Here is a 22507-nt window from a genome sequence, read left to right as displayed (position 1 = left end):
TATTATAATTTTCTTTCATGTTTTGTTAAGTTCTAACTTTAACTTCAGTTAAAATCATGCGCTCTTTGCGAACATTAAGTCTCTTCTCTTGGTCTAGGAGGATTTTATTTACAATCGAAGAGTGACTTTTGTATCTTCTTATTATGTATTGCACTGTAAAAGGAGGCCTGTTCATTAAATTGTCAATTTCTCTAAAAGTTTTCTCTCCTCATGCAATTTAACAATCAGTTGGTGTTCATCTTTAGTTGTCCAGACGGAGCCATTGTCCAAGAACTTTGTTTATCACTTCAAAACGTGTAGTAAATTAAAAAGTGCAGCGCTTCTTATGAAATTTGATGCGCATATTGTCCACGCACTTAAAATATAACGCGATGCTGCCGCATCCTAGTTATGTACGATTAAAATTTTATAATTATAATTTTATAATTTCACAATTTAACACACTGCACTTCGTTTTCATTAATTTACTTAGTTTAAATGTCTCAAATCACAACATTACGAAGCCATTCACTGAACATTTACAAATATTACAAATATTTCTTGTTGCTGCAACCGTTGCCTGAAATATCAAATAAATTTGATTTTTAGGATAGGTTGCTGCAACCGTTGCCTCGTGTGTATCATTGTTTACTGCTTTTACTCGTTCAGTTCGTTGAACACAAGCAAAGAAGAAGGTTCGTGCGGAGTAAAATAAAGTGAAAAAGGAAAAAATGGCAATTGAAAATAATGAAAATTATGTTAATTTTATTAACGAATATACAAATTTGAGAAAGCTGTGGGATATAAGTAGTGAAAAATATAAAAAATTTTAGAAAAAAAGCATACGAACAATTAAAAAATTAATACAATAAAATTGATAAAAATTTCAAGTCCGCAAAAGCGTTTCCTGTTGCAAGATACCGCAAAGTTATTGCCAGTCTAATTTCTGCTGATATTGCCTCTCTCATTATGGTATCTTGTTTCGTTATTTTGGCCTTTACGAAGTCCAACAATTTTCTAAACAGGGCTTCGTCCATCCTCATGTAATTTTTATAGTCCGCTGGCCCATTTTCCTTCAGTTCTTTCAGCAGCCTCTCGTTCGAAAATTCGATTTTTTTAAAAGCCAATTTTTGGACCAGATTTTTTTTCTCTTTTGTTGCATCTCTTCTTCCTCATTTTCGTACAAAAGTTCGTCAATTATAATAAGAGAAGTAATTTTACGCATTTCGTCGATCATTTAAAAAATTTAATTTTACGTATCGTCCGCTTGTACCTTTCCTGCACCACAGTTACACACAATACTGAGATTGAAGCAACGGTCGCAACGTGTTTCTTAAACAATTCGAATTCTCCATGTCGTAAGAGTCCATGCATAAACAAGCAATAGGAAGGGGAATTACTTGTTTGTGAAAAAGAAGAGTGGGCGAATACAATGGAAACAACCAAACACAAGAAATAATACGCGCACAAGCATACTTTCTAGCCTAGGCGTCTTTCGCATAAAAACGCAAGCAAACTGCATTTGGTGGCTTCATATTAATTTGTGTTTTCACAATGTAACACGTGGCATTTCATTTTCATTAGTTTGTTTGAAATCTCTCACATCACAATATTATCAAGCCATTCATTGAATTTTCACAAACATGTAATTTCTCCTCCTTTTGTTTGTTTTCTATTTGAAAGGGAGCTGACGTCAGACTTGTAGAAATCGCGAAAAATAAAGTAACTGTAATAAATAACGAATAAAGTAACGAGAAGAGAGAGTAAAATTTCTAGGCCATACAACGTTTTGTGCATTTACGTTACGCGAGAGAGAAAAAAGATATAACATAGAGGAAAAGGAGAGAGAGAGCTATACTTTATATATTTCTTAGATTCACTTTAAGCTATTTTTCCTTGTGGTTGCTAATTTCTAGTGAGTAATAACACTGCCTACTTTTTGGCGCTTGTTTGTTGGTAGGAAATATATTTTTGGTGCGTACTTTTTGGCGTTATATTTCCTTCGTGCCTACTGTTTGGGGCGTTTTTTGGTCCCAATTTTTTTTGAATTTTTTTCATGCCTACTTTTTGGCGCTTATTTCTGTTTCCTGTCTAGTGCTTGTGCGTACTAAAGGGGTTTTTCAATTGGCGCCGGTCGATTTTCGCGCCCTGTGGCAGCCATTTTGTTTTGCTGACATCTGTCAAATCTTTTGTTTATGCCAAATCATCATGGCAAGTTACATGATTGAACAGCACGTTCAAATGATAAAACTTTATTATTAAAATGAGTGTTAATTAGCGCAAACGTTGCGCGCATTGCGCCCATTTTTCGGTAGACGTGGTGGCCCTTCCAAATTCTTATGGCCCATATTGAACTAGACGACATGTGGTTCCAGCAGGACGGCGCTACGTGCCACACAGCAAACGCCATTTTATTCCATTTCAACATCTACCCGCCCTTATTGAAAAACCCTTTATAAAGTGCTATCCATTCCGTCGTAGGATTTTTTGATATTGCCTTGCGGTATTTTGTGCCGTTGATGCGGTCCTGGAATCGCTACGTTTGTGCGGGTGATAGTACGCTTGTGCTCGGAGTAGTACGCGTTGTTGCCACGGTTCATGTCCGGCGTTTACCTACACCGGCCGACTTTTCTCCGTTTCTTGTAAATTTTGTCTATTTGTATTCTCTGCAAATATCTGTATTTATTTAGATATATATTCTTTCTTTCTCTCTCTCTCTCTCTCTCTCTCTCGGGACTCTCCCTCTTTATTTGTGTGCCTTTAAAGTTTCACTTCTGTTATGTGTATTACGCTACACGCACGTTTTTATTAATGATTTTTAAGTAATTGCAAAAAGTTAAATCAATTCATTTCAATTTCAAACCTGACAAACAAAAACATTTCAAACTTATTGGAGTATTCCGGTAAGCCAACTTTTTAGTAGTTGTATTTCTTACTACCCTACACTGTTCCAATTCTTTTCCGTTCCCAATATTCTGCAACAAATTTCTGGCGTGTAAAAGAGTTTAAGTCCTGAACAAAATAACTTATGGTTTTATGCCATCGCTATGGATACGAGTGCCAATGTAATTAAAATAGACGATGATTCTGAGGAACCGAATGAAGGTAGCTATGGTGACTGCATAGTTGATTTGACTGCAGATTCCGGTATGAATGAAACTGGTGAGACGAAATTGCCGGCCGTTGGTGCTGGAACAGCCGCACAAGTCGATGATGATGTCGAAGAAGGTGAAGTGGAGGAGGCACAAGAAGCCTTAGAACTATGTGAACCCTCACCTAGTAAACAACCATTGGCATTTGAAATAAAATTTTCAAACGAATGTGTGTTTAAGGAATATGGTCACCGAATTTTGGATACACTTGATAAAGCGCTGAATGTGTCCACGGCCGGGGTTGTACAAAATGCAGTATTTGAATTCGGCATTGAGAATGCCTGCGAAAGTGACAAAAGCACTTTTATAAAAGCATATATGGTAGAACAAAAAAATATGGATTCAATGGATGTTATGGTGTTGAGTGATGGTGAGGAACCTGAAGTGGATAAAGTGGATCATCCAGAGCGTGCCAAATCAGCTCAACGCGAAGATTCGCCAATTTTAGATTTGGGTTCACTTTTCACAATTGATACCTCAGGTTCGAGTAAATTAGACACGCAATGTGTTCCTTCGTATAAGCGTAGTATAAAAGATGTTTTAAATGAGGAATCGTGGGAATCTAAGCGACGAAAACTAGAGAAAGAAGAAAATGAATGCCATAGAGTGCGGAGTACGCAAGCTTGTTTCAATTGTGGTGTCGGCGGGCACTCGCTACGGGATTGCCCTAAACCGCGAAATAATGCACGAATAAATCGTGCGAAAGTGGCGCGGAAACAAGAACGATACCACATAGATATTGAACAAAGATTTGGGCATTTACGCCCTGGCGTAATAAGCGAAAAGTTGCAGGCAGCACTTGGTTTAAAGCGCGGAGAGTTACCATTTTTTTTCTATCGCATGAGGAAACTTGGTTACCCACCTGGTTGGTTAGAAGAAGCTAAAGTGGTGCACTCGGGCATATCACTAATTAACTCTGATGTGAGTAAAAGCAACGAGATACGTTGAATTTAAAAAAACTTTATTTTATATCTTCTTTATAGGAAACGTCCATATTGGGTTCAGAGAATGAAAACTCGCAGGAAAGCGATGAACAAAAATATGACATTTCCAAACTAATCGACTTTCCAGGATTTAACGTAGATCCGGGTCCGAATTTTTATGATGTAAGTTGAGTTTCTATACATAAATTTCGATTGAAAAAATAAGTCTGACTTTTCAAGGATTATAAGCACCATAACGTACCGCCATTTAGTCGTCATCAGCTAAAAGAAGAATTCGTTAAAGATTTGGGAAGTAACATTATAAAGGGGTATAAACAAAAAAAGCTTAAAAGCTTGCCTGTACACGCCAATGCGGTTGAAAATAAAACTAGCATATTGGACACGGCTGATATGGAAATCGAAGATGATGTCGCGATAGAAAGAAATGTTGTGTTTACTCGTCCACCACCACCACCGGAGCCAGCGAGTGATGTTAGACCTCCGCCGCCACCACCAACTTCACCACCGCCAGCTGAAACAACTAACACACCTGCCATTAACGAACGTAGCAACTCACCAACATTGGATGATTTGGAAACGCGCAAGCAAAAGCTACTAGCCGAATTAAAGGCGGGACTATGTGATGCAGAGTCATCTCAGAGTACAAGTAACGACGAAGCTCTCATGCTTGAAACCAACAGTAATGAGGTATATGCTGATCAAACGACACAACTGCCAACACCCAAAAAGTCAATAGATCAAAGTGAGCCGGCGACACCTATCGCAAATGGGTCGATACGTACACCAGACATTATTAAGGAGTCGCACATGGGTACTCCTGTGCTACAATTTTCCCCATACGAAAAATTACCATCTGGAGAAAATTTTAAAGTAGGTGTTAGCGATGTTATCAATTTTGAAAATCTACCTGATTCTACTGGCAAATATGAGCAAATGAAAACGGTCATTAAAAAAGTTCGTAACATCATTACTAAACTGCACAATGATGATGATGATTAATGAATAATGAGTTTGCATATGCTCCACTATATATACCTTTTAATTGATTTTTAATGATGTGGAAATTTGTGCGTGAATATGTGAGTGTGTTTGTGGGTTAACTTAACCATTGAGTAAATAATATAATTCTCACACGTAATAATATATATTATATTATTTATCCAAAGCTTAAACCCTGATCGATTTTCCAGTTCAATTCAATGTAATTCTGCAGTACCTATTAAAAACTCTAATTAAATACTATAAATGTAGGTATGTATATGTGGCCCTATGCTTTCCCGCGGAACATTAGAAATTAATATATATGTATATGTATATAATGAAACTTAACAATTAATTCTCTTATTCAAGACAGAATTCGAAAAGAAATTTTATAAATTATGGTGATTTTACATACAAATATAATTAAACAGAAACGTAGCTATATTGTTTATTTTCAGATTTTTCTTTACCTTCAAAACTAAGGGAGTCTTTTGATTATGATATGAAAGGGCCAGTTTTTTCAGAGTTAGTTTAACTGTGCTGAATTTTTAAACTGAGTTTAATGTTGCACTTAATTTAACTGCAAAGCCAAGTTAAACTTCCCTTGAGAAATTGGAGCTATGAAATCCATGCTGTAGTTGAAGCAGGTGTTATCAAGTTTAACAATAAAATTTGAATGGAAATATTCAAGCAAGTAGATTTTGTTTCAGACATGAATTGTAATTTTTTAATAAACATTTTATATAGGTATGTACATATATTAGGCAGAAAGAATTGATCTAGAAATATTATTATATGAATAAGGACTTCGAGAAACGCTATTAACAAATTAATTCATTTACCGAATTTCTTTTGTGGTGCACGGTTTGAGTGGAAATATGTCAGAAAAGTGCAAATAACTAAAAAAAATGTATTTTTGAATTATAAACCACAAAGTATGATTTGCTTCGCAAATGTATTCGTATGTCCAATTGGACTACTAAATTCTTATTTGTCACTCCAGCGTAGTTTTGGTAATCACCTTATGTATTTACTTTCTTTGCAAGACTTCTCGATCGTTCTTTTACAACCCAACTGTATTGGGGGTCATTGTACCCGAAGGGGTTATGCGTGACTGGGGAGTTAGAAAAATTGATATGATAAAAAAAATTGTTCTAGTACCTGTCGCCCCTCGGCAGGCGATGGCAAACCTTGGAATGTATTTCTGCTATGAAAGAGATTCTCATAAAAAACATCTGTCGTTCGCAGACGGCATAAAACTGTAGGCCCCTCCATTTGTGGATCAACACCAAGACGCACGCCACAAATTGGAGGAGCTCGGCCAAACATCTAACAAAAATAATATGTAATGCTACAACAATAACAATATGTCTGAGCCTACATACATATCGTGCATATTAGCGTACGATTCATAACAAACATAGCTGGGTATACATTTTTTTATTGAAAAGGAATTGCATGTATATGTTAAACGTCTGAAAAAAAACATCGAAAAAAATATATGTGTTTACCATTTATCCATTATATATAGTATTCATGTTGCATATAATCAATACTAATGCAGCGTTTAATAAGTGGCCATTGTTTGACTTTGTTGAAATTACGCTTAAATTGGGTTTGTGTATTTGTGATTGTAAAATTTTCTCGTCGTTTCAAACAAATGTATAATAGCTGCAAATGCGTCGTATTTACAAATCAAATAAAATGTACACGTGCATATGTGTACATACATACACTCATTGCTATATTTTTACATTCCCAAATTGGTTAGCATTTTGTTTAGTAAACTCTTTTATGGAATGGTTTTGCACCAGCCTTAACAGTAATCAATTTTCAGATATGAAGAATTTTGTTTTAGGTTCAGTATGTATATATAAATCGCTTATGACAATTTGCTATTTTGCTCTCGCCTGGCTAGTGCAATAGATTTTTCGATGCATTAACAGAATGCAATAATGTAATTAATTTAATATTTCTAAATATTTGTATGCGAAGGCAAATTTCCAGTCACGACTTCTAATAACTTACAGATAAACAGTGGAAAAACAATTTTGCATGGAAAATATTATTTGAAACTAGACTTGGAGGAAAATAAAGAAAAGAGCGTTAACTTAATCGTGTGGAATTACAATTGACAGACAAAAAGTATATGCTTAAGGGTTTCCGCCCATCCAAATGCCAATATTAATTGATTGCTGGCGGTGCCGGTGGTGGCGGCGGTGGTGGCAAACCGCCATTAGAATCTTGCCTTTGTGAATGTCGCTTTGTGTATTTCCTAATCGATTCGGGCCTTATAAAATACATAAGCACAGCGAAGAGCATAAACATTGTCGTCATAATCAAAGTGGACTCTTCATTACCACTCCCAGTGGTAGTGTCACGCACACGACCAGATACTACGGGGGAAAAAGAAAAACTTTTTAGATTTCCAATTACATATATTCAATTAAGAAGTATTCAAAACAGCTTACCGTCAATGCATTCTACGTCGGTGCAATGATTTTGACTCTGACGTATCTGAAGGCAGTTGTTAATTATTTTAATACAAATAATAATTATAGGTGAAGATTAAAACTTACCATCGCCAAAAGCCGCTGCATAGCGAACTCATGCGACCAAACGCACTCGCAACCATCAAACTCATCACCCATTTTTGTTGTGCGTTAGATTTTTGGTGTCTGTTGCTTGTTTAGCTACAAAATGGCAAAAGAAAGACGAAATCAATCAAAAAATATGCGCATTTATACAATATATGCATGTAGGTAAGCAAGAGGCGAGCGAAAGAATCAATTGCGAAACGCTTATTCAATTTGCGGTTTCAGTTTTTAAAACAAATGTTTATCTTTACATGACTGACGTATCCCATTTATCAGAATAAGTAAGAAGAGTAAAGCAAATTATAAAGACACGTCATATTACCGGAACGACACTGATTTCTCTACGGCCAAGTACTGCCACTTCAGAGCCTTTCTTAATAAATATGTTTTTTAGAATATATTTATGTATATTAAACCGTAGTGTGGTCTATACTACCGGAAAGGCACGGATTTAGATCCGTGGAGACACAAGCCTCTCCAACAACAGCAGCGTTCTCCCCACAATCGGTCCGATGCCGCCAGAACAACACGGATTTATGTCCACCTCAGAAGTATTCCTCACAAATGTATGGGGATTTTTTTATACTGTTACAAAATCAACAGCTTTCAACACTTTTTTCGTATTAATACAATATTCACACACAATATTCTATGTACTTCTGGTGTTTTATCAAGTGCTACCAAACCGTGAAACTTTACTTAAATGATTGAAGCTTCTAAACGTTGCTTGCTTGTCCCTTGTCGTGTAATTAAAATGCATATGTACCTACAAGCTACTGCTCCTCTATTTCACGCCTGTAGCGAATATACACTTCCCCGTTTTACTGATAATGCTGATGAATGCCGATCGGCCACATGTTTGTATAAATATACACACACACACACACACACACGCAGAAAGCCATAATAAATATTGTAAAAATGCCTTATTTAATGGCAAGTGTTTGTATTTATTATTTGAGAAATTTGTACTTTCATTGTTTTTGGTTTACTTTTTCGCTTTATTTTTTATTTAATGGTTTCTCAACGAAAGATAAGCAAAACAAAGCAATTGCGAAAGGCGTGGGTGTAAATTTTTGCCATTTAGTTAGAAAACAGGAATTTCCAATTGAAGTTCATATACAAATACATATGTACGTATACAAAAAGAGAAGAGGTAGAATCGTACTAGCGGACTAAGCCATGAGATATAATGACGTTTCCACGACAATCGGCTCTACGTTACCGAAACGACCCGGATTTATATCCGGCCAAGGACTGTTTATGCTGCTACACCAGCAACATGAGATATGATGTAGTTTCCCCTTGGTATTCGACAATACATAATTTTCTTTTTCTCACTGTTAGTGTTGATGTCACTTTATCAGTTTTACTAAGTGTTGTCATCGAAGTCATCGTCCAGTAAAACCTGTAAATTGTTGTGTTCGAGTATGTCCTTAACCACGAATACGTCTTTTCGCTATAAATTTTTCGTCTCCTATCTTATGTTTCGCAAAGAGGCGGTTCTTTAAAAAAAATGTTTCGTACCCAAAAGGTAGGTCTTTGCTCATGCGTCGTTACCTGGCTTGAACTGCAAACGAGAGCGCGGAACGAACGACAAAGAGGCACAATCGGCCCCCGCCTTCGGCAACGTTCGACATCTGGCTCTCTCCTACTTCAGTGAGCATATATATATATGTATGTATGTATGTATATGCGCATATGTATATAAATTCACATATTTGTTTTACATATGCCTTCTTTTTGTGTACATGGTAATGAACTATTTCTCTATGAGGATTATTAATTTGATTTACTTGAAGAATTTAAAATAAAACCAATTGTGTCATCATCATCCTTACCGAATTTATAATTATTGACGACTACTTGTAAATAATACCTGTTTTGAATGTTTTTATTATTAATTTATAGGAAAGAATAGGTCGATGATAGGAAAAGTAGGAAATGAAAGGGAGTGTTTCGAGTGTAATGTGTCTTGAAAAAGTTAAATCGATAATGGTGCCTCTTAGTGTTGTTGACTTATTAGCGTCTGATATACAATCGAAATTGAACATATCTTTTGTGTAAAAGTAACTTGATCAATTCCATTGCGATTCCATTTACCTCCTTCTCTATATCCATACAAAATATCTATCAAACAAATAAAATTAAAATTATCTTTTGAAAAATTCAACGATTCCATCAGTATTTTCTTATGACGTTGTCACGTTAAAACTATCGTCAGTAAACCGACTTTACAGACAACCTCTTTTTATCTGTAAATACAGGCTGTCATTTATGAATGCACAAAAGTATAGTTATGATCGTTCGATCATAATTTCGATGAATTAGAACTCCGTCTAGTCTGCTGGACAATTGAGGTTGAAGAGCAGCGTAGTTGTTTTCAGTAGATATAAAACCGAGTAGTCAGTAGCTTAAACACAATTTTCATTGGTAATTCATTGAAAAATTGTAATAATTACTTTCACAGTTAGCACATAACATGACGCAATAAACCACCACAGAAGTACTATTATATAATTATTTATGTATGTAGATGTGCTTTTTAATGAAAGCACAAAAATACGCCTCAATTTTTGTTTAAATTATTGGCCAATAATGTGCCATTTGGCAATATACAGCAAAATTGCTCATCAAATATTAAATGGGTGTTTCATATCAATAATACAATAGGTACTTTATTGATATGTACTTGAATATTATTATAAGACTCGGTGTCTCTAAATATTTACAACTGATTGCCGCTCATTTGCTCTACATATAATAACACTAATCCAAACATACACATACATACATATGTATATAGTATATTTGTATACATGCAAACTCATATACATATAAGCCAATTATTCGAAGACCATTATTTAGCTGCGACCTTTGAAAGCGAAGCTTAGAATTTATAACAAAACATAGAACTGGAAACAATAACGTTTGTCCGATTGCGCTAGTGCATTTTAGCGTAAATTTTTATGAAACTAAAATAAAGTCGCCGCTGTTGTATGCCAATTGAATAAGATAAGCAACTCAAATAGCTATAACATCACGCCTCCATATTGTAGCACATCGTGTAATGTGGATATGAATGTTTGCAAGTACATATGCATATGCAAATATATATACACATGTATGTATCGTCATCATTTAGAAATTCTCACATAAGATTTTGCTTTTGTAAAATTCACAATAACTTTATTTACAAATTTTTTAACCACTAAGAAAATTGAATTAAAAATCGTTTTCTCACAAATATTATTAGGGGGTATTTCCAAGGTGCATTCATTCAAGATTCGCCTTAGGTATTTCTAAATGATGTTACAAGTCAACTATGCAGTCAGCTGTTTATACATACTTATACATACATACATTTGTACATATTTATATATTTAGAATAGCTGGATCGTTCAAGTGATACACCAATAGTTCACTGCCGAAGTTACTTTTCCATTTCCCTAAAAAAAAACAATACTGCAACAATACGATAGCTATATAAAACCAGTTTTGATGGCAGATGATTGCACTTTCCTCGCTACCTTCTTGTAACCAATAAATGCACAGAAGTACATATGTATGAATTTACATACATATATGCGGAACACCTATTTCTATTTACACATTTTTTTTACCTCTTACAACAGCTCTAAATGTAGCTGTAGGGAATGAATTAGTGGCGGTGGTGATTTTCCTATTGCTCCTCCAAACTTCTGATTCTTGATGCCTTCACAGCAATCTGACACGTATTAATTATTTTCTGTTTTCCCTCTACATTCACAATATTTTCACTAATTTTTTACTCGCTGGATTTGTGAAAAATTATCACAAATTTGCGATGTGTGCGTCGTTTTGAGAAGCAAAGGAAAATAACAAACTTGAGACCGTAGTTGCCACTCTCTGGCTTAAGCAGTAGATTTAATACTTTTTGAAAATTTAAACACCCAAAAAATTGGATGTGCCTAGTGCCTTTTTCTGAGCTCTAATACAATGCAAAAGCACCACCATTTAAAAACGTACTAAATAATCCATAATAATTTAAAAGTATTCTAAATATTGCAGATATTCGTTGGTTATCTATTAGAAAAGTAATAAAATAGAGTCTCAAAATGTGGCTGGAATTTTAAATAATCATTAAAATAAATGTATAATAGTAATGAGAACTATATCTATCGTGTTTATTTAACTGATGTAGTCGCAAATGTTCAAAGAGTAAATCTTGAATTCGAGGCAGCAAATGCTAAACATGCAAAACTTTTCACTGTCTTAAAATTCCGATTACAGAAGCAACACGACCAGTTTTGTTACATGGGATATGGATTCGAAGAGGTTTGGAAACCATACAAATATATCTAGAGAAAAACCAGATTTAAAATTTATTTATTAAATGTGTCACAGTGTTAATCAACGAGTTAAAATCTGTACTTACCAGTTATTATTAAAATCTTTAATACAAGAAAACCATCTATCTCCGTATTGACCCATTTGAAAGAGATCAATGTACAGAATACAAGGCTGATGCCTGTTATTCCGTGCTCAGAAAATAGCGCAAGACAACCCAAGACAAAAATACAGGGTGGTACATATATTGATCTTTTTACAAATTAATAAAAATCTGTATTTTTAGATATAATATTGCTTCATCCGAAAGAAAAAACATTATTTATTAGATTTCAATTTATAGAATTCAATGCCTCGGCTGACTTCGCAGAAGCGCATCCTGTTACGGATGGCTTGCCCGATATTCGATTTAAGGGCCTGAATCGTTAATTAATTGTTCGCATAACAACGTTCCTTCACGGCACTTTACAAAACCAGTTTAAAGGCGACAAATTGCAGCTCCGGACCAATTGACATCGATTGCTGCCTGGCTGTGTGGTATAGCTAGTGATCCTTCTGAAATTAAAGATATTGCACGTCTTCAATTTTCGTCCAAAATGACGTTTCCAGAGGCATTGTCAAAAAAAAAATTGCCCAATGATGTCACTGATCCAAACTCCGCACCAAGCTGTTATGCTCTAAGGGTGCATTGACTTATCGACGATAATAAGAGGATTTTTCGATGCCCAGAAGTATGCTTATTAACACAGCCACCGACCTGAAAGTCCGCATAATCAGAAACGACGATTTTACCCGCTCTTGACTTTAACTGGACTTTGGAAATAAGTATGCGTAAGGCGTTTAATTTCGATCTGCGGAGGTGTTCTGTCAATGAGAAAGAGCTGTCAAAATTACTTTGATAACAAATGGTTAAAAATACGTATATTCAAACCAACAAATTGCAAAATCAAAATACAATTAAATTTTGTTTTGGTACTACTTTTTGCAATATTTTTCAGAGGAATAATATTTCACACGAGGAATAATAGCGACTATTTTTCTAAGAGATACGTACCAGCCAAGGCACATCAACAAGGTGGAGTAATACGAGAGTGAAGTTGAATTGATTTTTTTTTTATAATTTTACTTTTTCCCTAAATTGAAAAATTTTATTTATTAAACATGTATCATTAATATAAAGCAAAATCTAAATTCAACAAACTGCTAAGTTGAGCTAATTAATTAGACATATTCAATATTCATTCAATAGATTTGTACGTGACATCTTGCATAATCAGACTTTAAATCACAATTTTTGGAATATATACTCAAAATATTGAACGAAACTTTCTAACGTATAAGTAACCAGAATGAATAAAGAAAAGCAGCCACAAGATAACCCAAAATGTAGCCTTAAGAAAATCACCTCTGTGCCGACTTCTTACTTTGACGTATTGCCAAATGTCTTCTATCTCGTAAATATGTTTTGAATTCTGTTATTTAAAACAAATAAAAATGTTTTTTATATGATTTATCATCAGCATGTCTTTAGAAAGTGCTAATATTGCAATGACCCACGTAGTGGAAAATGTATCAGTACCCAGGAAATATCCATTTGCGGAAATGCGCCTAGACGACACACACCAGCTAGATGCTATTGAAGGACGATTCACCTGCCCGCAATGCAATAGGTCCCGGAAATTTTATTGCTACAATTGTTATGTGCCGGTTGGAAACGTTACTAATTTTATACCACATGTAGAGATACCCATTGACATAGATATCATAAAGCATAAAAAAGAAATTGATGGTAAAAGTACATCTGCACATGCGGCTGTATTGGCTAAGGATCGTGTAAACGTGTATGCCTACCCCGATATGCCGGACTATTCACAAATGAATGGTGTTGTACTTATTTTTCCAGGCGCTAAAAGTCTTACTGTGCCACAACTTTTCGATCAACGCGTGAGACTAAAGACTGAAAACAATTACGGTTTGCCAAAGGGACACAATATGGGAACCATGCTGAGATGGCGTATTGATGAAGTAAAAGAGGAGCCAAAAGAGGGTGAAGATTTTGCAACAGAAAAAGTATATACATATGGAAACCTGCCTGTAAAGCGTGCGATATTCATTGACAGCACTTGGAACCAAAGTCGTGGTATTTATAAGGATGCCCGCTTAAAGGGCTTACCCACTGTTGTATTGCAAAACCGGTGTTCACAATTTTGGCGACATCAGCGTGGAAGTCCTCGCTGGTATCTAGCAACAGTTGAAGCCGTACATCAATTCCTGTTGGAAGTGCACGTTAATGCGTGGGGTCTTAATAGACATTATCGTGGTCTGGATAATCTCGAAATCATTCAAGGCTTTTACGAGACTGCACGCTTAGTGGATGCCTGTCCAACAAATATAGCTCGCGAAGCGCCCTATAATGGGCAATATGATAATTTGCTATTTTTCTTCGCCAATATATACGATACGATACATAAATATTATGATCACAATCAGTTGAAATCTTATCGCCGGCCGATCTAAAATATAAAGGTGTTTTAAATAAATAAAAAATGGAAAACAACTTAATGTATAAATAATTGCATTGTGAAGGGGGGAGGGTAAAATGGATAAAATAAATCTGGAACAGTTGGGCATTATACGCTATCCGAACAAACCAAAAATACACTGGCCAAAGACTGCCAAACCAAAAGAAAAACTTTTTAAGTATTAAAATCTTTTGATAAAAATTTAACGTAGCAAGAAAAAATTCGGAATGTGACGAAAATGTATGTACTTCTATCCAATAATCCAATATTAGGAAAAGCTTGAACGAACATTTAACAACAAAGAGTATATTATACGCGCATATTTTGAGGGTTTATATTCAATACCATCAATCTACAGTTTTCACAAGCAAGAGTTCCTGATAATAGCGTCCATCTCTTGACATAATTGTTATCCATGATACAATATTAATAGCAGCTTAAAAATCAGTTTCTACACTAAACTTACAGGTGGAATATGTATAACGTTAACATTAATATCACATACGGGCATTGCATATACTATTTACATATATACAGATGCTAGTCAAAAGGAAAAGAAAATTATCCAAATTGGTTTAATTACAAAAAAAAGGATATGTAAATATAGGCTGACTTCATAAATGTAAGCTGCGCTGCATAAGAGCAAAGAGAAATTTTCTTAAACAAAAAAGGTCGATGATGCGTAACTGTTTGAAGTTCCGCAATGCATGCATCGAGTTGTTGATGTACATCACAAACGCAAATTGTTCATCACAGATTTTTATGATGCCAAACATTGCAGACAAATTTTTTTTGGGATATTCTACCAAGCTGGCAGCCATGCGCAAAATATAAATTCACATAGAATTTAATTGATTCTGCTGATTGATTTATATTACTCACCCCAACTGTTTAACTGTTTATTAAAACTCGTCAATACATGGATCACGAACTATGTTTAACACGATCCCAACTACACAGGTAACACTACGGACCCTTTTGGCCTGTGTGAAATCTATTCTCTTCAGCCCGATACGTCTATACATACCTAACCTAATCTTACCCACACATAATCAATCAATCCGCTTTGGAACAATCAAAGACCGTCGTTTTTTGTTAAACACTTTTTGCAAAAGCATTTTATTTATTTTATATTTTTTTTGTTTCACTTTCAAGTAAGTATATATATATATATTTATATATTTTATATTTATATAGATAGTTGATGGAATTAATATGTATGAATGTGTGTATATAAGTTATTTACTTCTATATAATGGACGTCAGCGAGGGACGCCACATTCAAGCGACACAAATTGCAATGCCGCAAATGCACATGGTCACACAAACTACAAATATGAGCACATAAATAGTCATAGATAAATAAATCTGGTACAGGTGTGAATGTACATTTCCGGATTGTAGTTTGCAGTGCATGAATTATTTAGTGTTGTGTGTGTGTGTATATGTGTGTGAATATGTGTTTCGCTGTGTGTCAATTTATTAAAAAAAAAAAAAAAAAAAAAAAAGATAAAAAGATTTCACTACTGACTGCTCTGATTTATTTTATTTGTTGCTGCTTTATTTAATTGCATATTTGTGTTTTCTAATATTATATTTTTTGCTTTCTGCAAAACGTGCATTAACGGCATATTTACGCAGTGTACAGATCGACATGTAAATGTGTCGTATTTTTGTTTTGTTGTGCCTGTTTTTAGGCGTTCACCATGGGAATAACTTGTATGTGTAGGTGTATGTGTATGTGTGCTTGTGTTTGTGGGTATGTATGCCAGGGAATGATTGTATATTTGAGTCAATGTGTGTATTTTGGGAGACTCTGAAACATCTAATTGCAATTGCAAAACAGACAAACACGAGGCTACAATCCATTAAAATTGTGCATAAAATGCAAAGAAAACCAAACCACTTTCGATATCGGTCGACGTGACGCGTTTCCACATTTTCCTATTATGTTTTCTTTGTTGCTGTTTTTATTAATTGCCTTACATTTGCACATTCGTATTTTTATTCATTACCCTTTTGCATTATGCCTTAGGTATAATACTTTCTTTACTGGTTTTTCTCTTTGCGTTTCAGATGCACCTACAAATGTATTTCTTCTGCATACGTAGATCAGTTCGTTCGGATAGTTCTCTTTTTTTCTAATGTATGTCATATTCTTTTTAAGATAATAAATTATAAGACGCTTTATTGTTTGCCGATTTATCAATGCTTTTGCACTCCTATTATTATTATTATCTGAGTTTGTATAACAGTTTTTTTAACCCAAATCTAATACAAAAAACCATAAAAAAATTAATTCTTGATTGGCGAATAACTTTTTGTTACAATTAAAAGTAAATGTATAATATAAAAAAAAAACCAATATAAATGTATTTGAAAAAAGTTAGGTGTGGAAAAATGTATAACCTAATATCTTCGAGACCAATTGCATATATACGAGACAAATACGAGATGTTTTTCAATACACAAATTTAGTGCAATAAAAAGGACATGGCCCTTAGTGATATTCAAATATGTTCACTTTTAAGCTGTTTTGCATGCATTTGTTTTTGTTAAAATATAAATATGTATAGCAAAATCATACGGTAATGGCAGCAATGCCGTTCTTGGCGTGGCAGTGGCGGTCAAAGAGGAAAAAGTCTCACCCTCTCCCCAGCTGCCCGTGAAGTTAAAATGTAAAAGTGTACAATTCATTTTTTTAATTTTATATTTTGTGGGCCATTTGCTGCTTTTACCGCTATGATTGAGCTACTAGGCAAGTTTTTAACGTTCGATTGTTATTTTGTTTGTCTTTCTTTAGCTTTGTTGTTTTTTCTTTATACTTGTTTTTGTTTACTTTGCCAGTTTTATTTTCTAAATTATTTGCATTTCTAGTATGTTTTCATTTTCATACAGTTTGTTAAGGTATTTCTTGTATTTCTAAGTTTTTTTTAATGCCTTGTTCCAATAAAAAAGAATTACTACTTAAATTCAGCTTTATACATCATGTGCATTATTTTAATCATATTGTAATTGTAGTTTCTGAAGGGGAGGAGGGGAGAAGGAGTTCTTTAAATGGAGAGATTTGCTTTTGCGTCTCATCTAGTAAAAATATATAGTAAATTTTCAATTTCTTAATAATAAAATTTTTAGTTTTTCTGCTGTTCTTTTGCTTTTTATCTTTTTATTTTGCATTTATTAGCATATCTTTTGTTTTCATTTTCATTATCCTTTTCTAATGTATTCATTATCTTTCTGGTTTTTCGTTTACTTTCAGTTTTTTTCTTCATTTGTAAGTGTTTTTTCATTTTTTGTAATATCTATACATTTTCTCTACGTTAAGAACTTAAATGTTAAAATTTATTGGGAACATTTATAATAATCATATCAATCATAATTTTTGCCTATTACCAGTATTTTTGGGTGTTTGTTAGAATAAAATAAATTATTGTTATGCATATTCTTTTTTCATGTCCTGGATTTCTGTGCATTGCGTTTGCTTTTCTTTGCTTAATTTAATGTTTTCATATTGTTTACCTTTGTCCTTTTCATTTTGTTGTTTTTCATTGTTTACATATAATTTAGTTTTTGTTTTTAAACCATTTTAGTTTCTTTAGTTTTATGCCATTTTATTTTTTATTCGCTTTTTAATTACAATAAATACACATTTCTTGCATTAATTTTACAACTAAGCTTAAAATTGGTTGCTTTTTCTTCTGGGTTTGTTTTTTGTTATTTTTATGCTTTTTAGACATCTGCTGTTGTTACCTCGCGCACTCTCCATTTTTCTAGTGTTTCGATTCTGTTTCTTGCATACAATTAAATACTCTTATACATAATGCGTAAATGGGTTTTGTTATTTTTCTTTACTTTTGCACGGTGAGTAATTTAATATAAATGTAATTTTTCATGATTACATTAGCATATTTTTCATATTCTTGTATTTGTAATTTATAATGACGCCCATATAATTCACGCGGTTTCAGTGTTGTGGGTATTTTTCTTTTGCCGATTTGTGACAAAAATATAAACTTTACATATGTATATCGAAGCAAAAAAGTTTGTTTATGTGTTTAGGTATGAATAAGTGAGTGTGTTTGTGTTTCTTTGTTTGTTTGATTTGTGTTCATTATGTTGTATTCAAGGGGTGCATGAATAATTTTTATAATAGCTTTAATAGTACATAATATATTGATAGGGACATAAATATGCCATTTAATTTGAAGTTGAGTTTAAATTTAATTTTAGTTGCAAATCATTGAGTTCTACTCAATGTGACATCCATAAAATCTACTGTGTAATCAACGTTAAACTGCCAGTTAGTTATTCAATGTGTTTCTATATAACGTTTCATTTTGTTTTTATATTTTCCATTTGCTTTTTGTTTTTGTTGGTTGAATATTTTAATTATTTAAGGTTTAACAATAAGCATTTTTTAAGATATTTTTTTTTTTTTTTTCACTAATGTAAACTTTTATGTAACATCGAAATCAAAAAAGGATATTCCATAATTTTTGCTTTAAAGTTTACATCTCTACATGTACATATATGTATTTGTTGTATGTATGCGTATTTATGTTGTATTTTTTTAATATTTTTGTTTTTTAATTTTTCATAGTTCTTAAATATATATGTATGTATATTCGAAAACTTCCTTTAATAAATTTGCTCCGGCATTCACCTGGGAAATTTTTTACTTATCTTTCTCAAATTCTTCAAACTTAGATGAATCAACTACACTGTTTTTATTCTTATTCACTAACGCTTTATGAAAACTTTCTTCTTATACTTACCACTTTATGAGCTTGACAATAATATTCACCACTAATTCATCTCTTGTAAACAATATTTAGCTTACAATACATTTCTTGTTGTATTAAATGTCATTTTTTTAAATTTCTCTCAAACCAGCTCTTCAATTTAATAGTAAAAGACTTGGCCTGCCTTCTGTCGTTTGCGTTCCTCCAATTTTCGATTTATCTCTTGTTGGCGTTCGACTTTGTTGAGTGCACGTGCAACGTACAAAAACTTATTGTCGCCCAATTGCTTGCCATTTAGGCCAATAACTGCAGCTAAAGCTGATTGTGGGCTCTCAAAAGCAACAAACCCGAAACGGCGTGAACGACCTTCCTCATCGAGCATCACCTAAAATAAAATATTTTGAGTTAGTTGAATCAACTATAAGTATTATAGTTTTTGAATTATATACTTTTATACGATTATATGGCTATTGTTGTTGTTGTTGTTAACAGCATAGGTAGCCCTGTCAGTGTAGGCATATCATCGTTCGTCTTCGTCTAGCTCATCTAGGGGTAGGCCCAGGAAACATGCTGTTTCGACAGGTTGGGTCCAGAGGGAGAGGGGGGTTAGATGAGTCGGTTTAAGGGGGAATGTGAAGAGGTGGTTAGTGTCGTGCGGGGTACCTTCACATGCCCGACATGTGTTTGGTATTTCGGGGTCGATTCTGGATATGTAGGAGTTTAACCTGCTACAGTATCCAGAACGTAGTTGTGCCAGGTTTCACTAGACAGGGCTAGTATACCGGGGCGGCACCCCTTGGTCGGGAAAAACCCGAGTCATTCCGGTACGTAGAACCGGCTGCCATGGGAATGATTATATTGCTATTAGTAGTTCCTGGATATTGGCATTAAATTTCACGTCATAATTAGAATACAGAAAATATGCGGCATAAAGGCCCATGAAACAGACCCAAATACCAAATAAATATGAACTTATGCAGTATAAAGCATAGTGAGACTTCCAAATTGTCTGTGTGAAACCAACCAATTCACTCTTCATTTGGCCCTTAAAAGATTTTTTTCTAAACTTTGCCACAAAACCCAATATACGAATATATGTATGTATGTATAGCGATATCAGCATGAACTATATTTACATCTGCGTGTTTCATAAACAAATACTTATGTAAACTTCTCTCTGAGAGGTATAAATTTTAAGCAAACACTGTTGCAAACGTGAAAGTAATCAAGCAGTTATATTTTTGTTTGTTTTGAATTTCAATTTAATAAAAAATATAATTTTCATCTTTAAGCGTATCGTATGCGCATTATTAGCCTTAGCAGTAGTTGTCAAGCCAAGGTTTAATCAAAGTAGGTACAATGTAGTATGGAATTAAGTAAACTAACGGGTGTTAACAAGGGTAGCAGTTGGGGAGACACACCAAAGCACAAGGCATAAACAAGGACATGCGCAACGGTATTCTACTGCGAAGCAAACGCAAAACAGAACAAACCACAGCATAGAAAGATTTTGGGAAAATTGTATAACAGGAAAACGCTGATACAGAGGAAAGTTCAGGCTGGGAGAAATAGAGAGAGGAGATGATGCATGAAGAGAATAAGCCATAAAACAAAGCTAACAGCAGATTTAGCTTTACAGGTATGCTAGTGCATAACCCCAAATCGTAAAAACTCACATTTCACCTAACGACTCTGTATATTTTACTATCGGACACTTGCGCAACACTCAGTGATGCCCATTCACTAAATATATACTACCTACACCATTAATAAGTTTATCGAAATTTACCTTGTGACTTGTTATGCGTCCGTACGGTTCAAACATTTCATGTAAATGCTGATCAGTAAAATCTTCGTTCAGATTCTTGACGTAAAGATTCCTAAATTGTGAAGCTTTCTCTTGCTCACGGTCACGGCGTGGTATGAATTTCACTACGTGCACCTTCTGATTATTGCACAGCATACCATTCACCTTTTCGATGGCAGTGCGAGCGGCTTCTTCGGAATCGAAATGCACAAAACCATATCCACGTGAATTGCCATCCTCATCTTTGGCCACATTACAGTTAAGAATATTGCCAAATACGGAGAATGTGTCATAGACAGCTTTGTTGTCAATGGAACGTTCCAAATTCTTGATATAAATTTTACCACTATCTGCGGAACTAGAGCTGCCTCCGCTACCATTGCCACTACCGGGCATGCCGCTTCCATTGTTTGGCATATGAGGCGACATTGAAGTAATATTTCCACTACCCATGCCCATGGGCGCATGCGGTGCGTGACGACTCATAGCCGAGGCGGCATGATGAATATTGTTATTGCCCGTGCCTGGATGGGCTCCTGGATGCGTACCATGTGCTGCCGATGGATGGTGTGCCATTGGACCTCCAGCTTGTCCTGTGGCGGCATGGTGATGCAATTGCGGTTGCTGCGGATGATGTGCTGTGGCCAATGGGTGGCCTGCGTAGTGATGGTTGGGGGCGGGATTGCCGCGAAACGTCATCGAATTGACAAACATAATTGGGGGTGGTAGTGGCGGCACTGCGGGCTGCTTGTGGAGCGTGGCGGCGGCGATGGAGCTGTTATAAGCGTTATTGTAGGAATTGCTGCCGTAGCTAAGAATTTTGACGCTTTTTAGTGGAGCACCGGCGTACGTTCAATTACTCGCTTATTTCTCAGTTTGCTTTGTCTATATTTCGACACGTACTCCAATCCACTAGTTCACGAAATCGATATGCAATAAAAATTTATTCAGAATAAGAAGTTGGAATATTAATATGAAAAGCTACCTAAAAATTGATATGAACCTTTGAAATCCCAACAAACAATTTTCACTTTTTTATCGTGCGCTCCTTTCCCGACCGCATTAACAATTTTCAACTGCTTGAACAACTTGCCCGTTCGCTAGTTCGTTTCGCCTTTCGTCTTCGTTTGCGTGTGCGTTTTGCAAAAAATCGTTTTTCCGCTCGTTGCTTTATCTTCTTTCACTTCACTTTTCTTTGTTTGATTACTTTATTTCTTTAACTGCTTTGTCTTCCTTTCTTCTTATCCTTTTTATCTCTCAAAATTTCAATTACTCTTTACACTTTCGTTAGCTCTTTAGCTCTTATTCTATCTGCATTTTTTCTTGTCTAATTTCTACAGCAAATTGAAATGTTTTGTATTTATTTTACTACCTTCAGCTTCTGCACCATGAAATTATTAGTTCTTTAAATTTATCATATATTTATTATATTAAGTGCTTTTTTTTTTAAATTT

At 34.6% G+C, this 22507-nt stretch overlaps 4 protein-coding genes across 9 annotated transcripts; 2 read left to right on the top strand and 2 right to left on the bottom strand.

Moving 5' to 3' along the window:
* Positions 1-2941: 2941 nt before the first annotated feature.
* On the top strand, positions 2942-5494 carry LOC129243712 (zinc finger CCHC domain-containing protein 8 homolog). Its single transcript, XM_054880945.1, has 3 exons — positions 2942-4052; positions 4115-4237; positions 4295-5494. Exons 1-3 carry the CDS (start codon positions 3027-3029, stop codon positions 5072-5074), a joined length of 1929 nt encoding a protein of 642 aa, XP_054736920.1. The 5' UTR covers positions 2942-3026; the 3' UTR covers positions 5075-5494.
* A 1152-nt stretch (positions 5495-6646) lies between these two features.
* Positions 6647-11520, bottom strand: LOC129243713 (small integral membrane protein 14). 5 transcript variants are annotated; one of them, XM_054880946.1, is made up of 4 exons: positions 11277-11520; positions 7636-7749; positions 7528-7573; positions 6647-7452 (listed from the first exon to the last, which is right to left on the bottom strand). In XM_054880946.1, exons 2-4 carry the CDS (start codon positions 7705-7707, stop codon positions 7241-7243), a joined length of 330 nt encoding a protein of 109 aa, XP_054736921.1. In that variant the 5' UTR covers positions 7708-7749; positions 11277-11520; the 3' UTR covers positions 6647-7240. The 5 variants fall into 5 exon arrangements, with proteins under 5 accessions (XP_054736921.1, XP_054736925.1, XP_054736924.1 ...); XM_054880950.1 differs by lacking the exon at positions 11277-11520 and adding an exon at positions 10448-10472; XM_054880949.1 differs by lacking the exon at positions 11277-11520 and adding an exon at positions 8420-8444.
* A 1861-nt stretch (positions 11521-13381) lies between these two features.
* On the top strand, positions 13382-14528 carry LOC129243840 (tRNA-uridine aminocarboxypropyltransferase 1). Its single transcript, XM_054881187.1, has 2 exons — positions 13382-13436; positions 13503-14528. Exons 1-2 carry the CDS (start codon positions 13423-13425, stop codon positions 14497-14499), a joined length of 1011 nt encoding a protein of 336 aa, XP_054737162.1. The 5' UTR covers positions 13382-13422; the 3' UTR covers positions 14500-14528.
* A 1469-nt stretch (positions 14529-15997) lies between these two features.
* LOC129243841 (polyadenylate-binding protein) lies at positions 15998-22496 on the bottom strand. 2 transcript variants are annotated; one of them, XM_054881189.1, is made up of 3 exons: positions 22039-22496; positions 21036-21965; positions 15998-19631 (listed from the first exon to the last, which is right to left on the bottom strand). In XM_054881189.1, the coding sequence occupies exons 2-3, from the start codon at positions 21765-21767 to the stop codon at positions 19407-19409; spliced, it is 957 nt and encodes a 318-aa protein (XP_054737164.1). In that variant the 5' UTR covers positions 21768-21965; positions 22039-22496; the 3' UTR covers positions 15998-19406. The 2 variants fall into 2 exon arrangements, with proteins under 2 accessions (XP_054737164.1, XP_054737163.1); XM_054881188.1 differs by having other exon boundaries at positions 22057-22496.
* Positions 22497-22507: the final 11 nt, after the last annotated feature.

Source organism: Anastrepha obliqua, chromosome 4 (assembly GCF_027943255.1).
Source record: "Anastrepha obliqua isolate idAnaObli1 chromosome 4, idAnaObli1_1.0, whole genome shotgun sequence".
Taxonomy (NCBI): domain Eukaryota; kingdom Metazoa; phylum Arthropoda; class Insecta; order Diptera; family Tephritidae; genus Anastrepha; species Anastrepha obliqua.
Note: the sequence above shows the minus strand (reverse complement) of the source record. Positions and strands in the feature narration are given on the sequence as shown.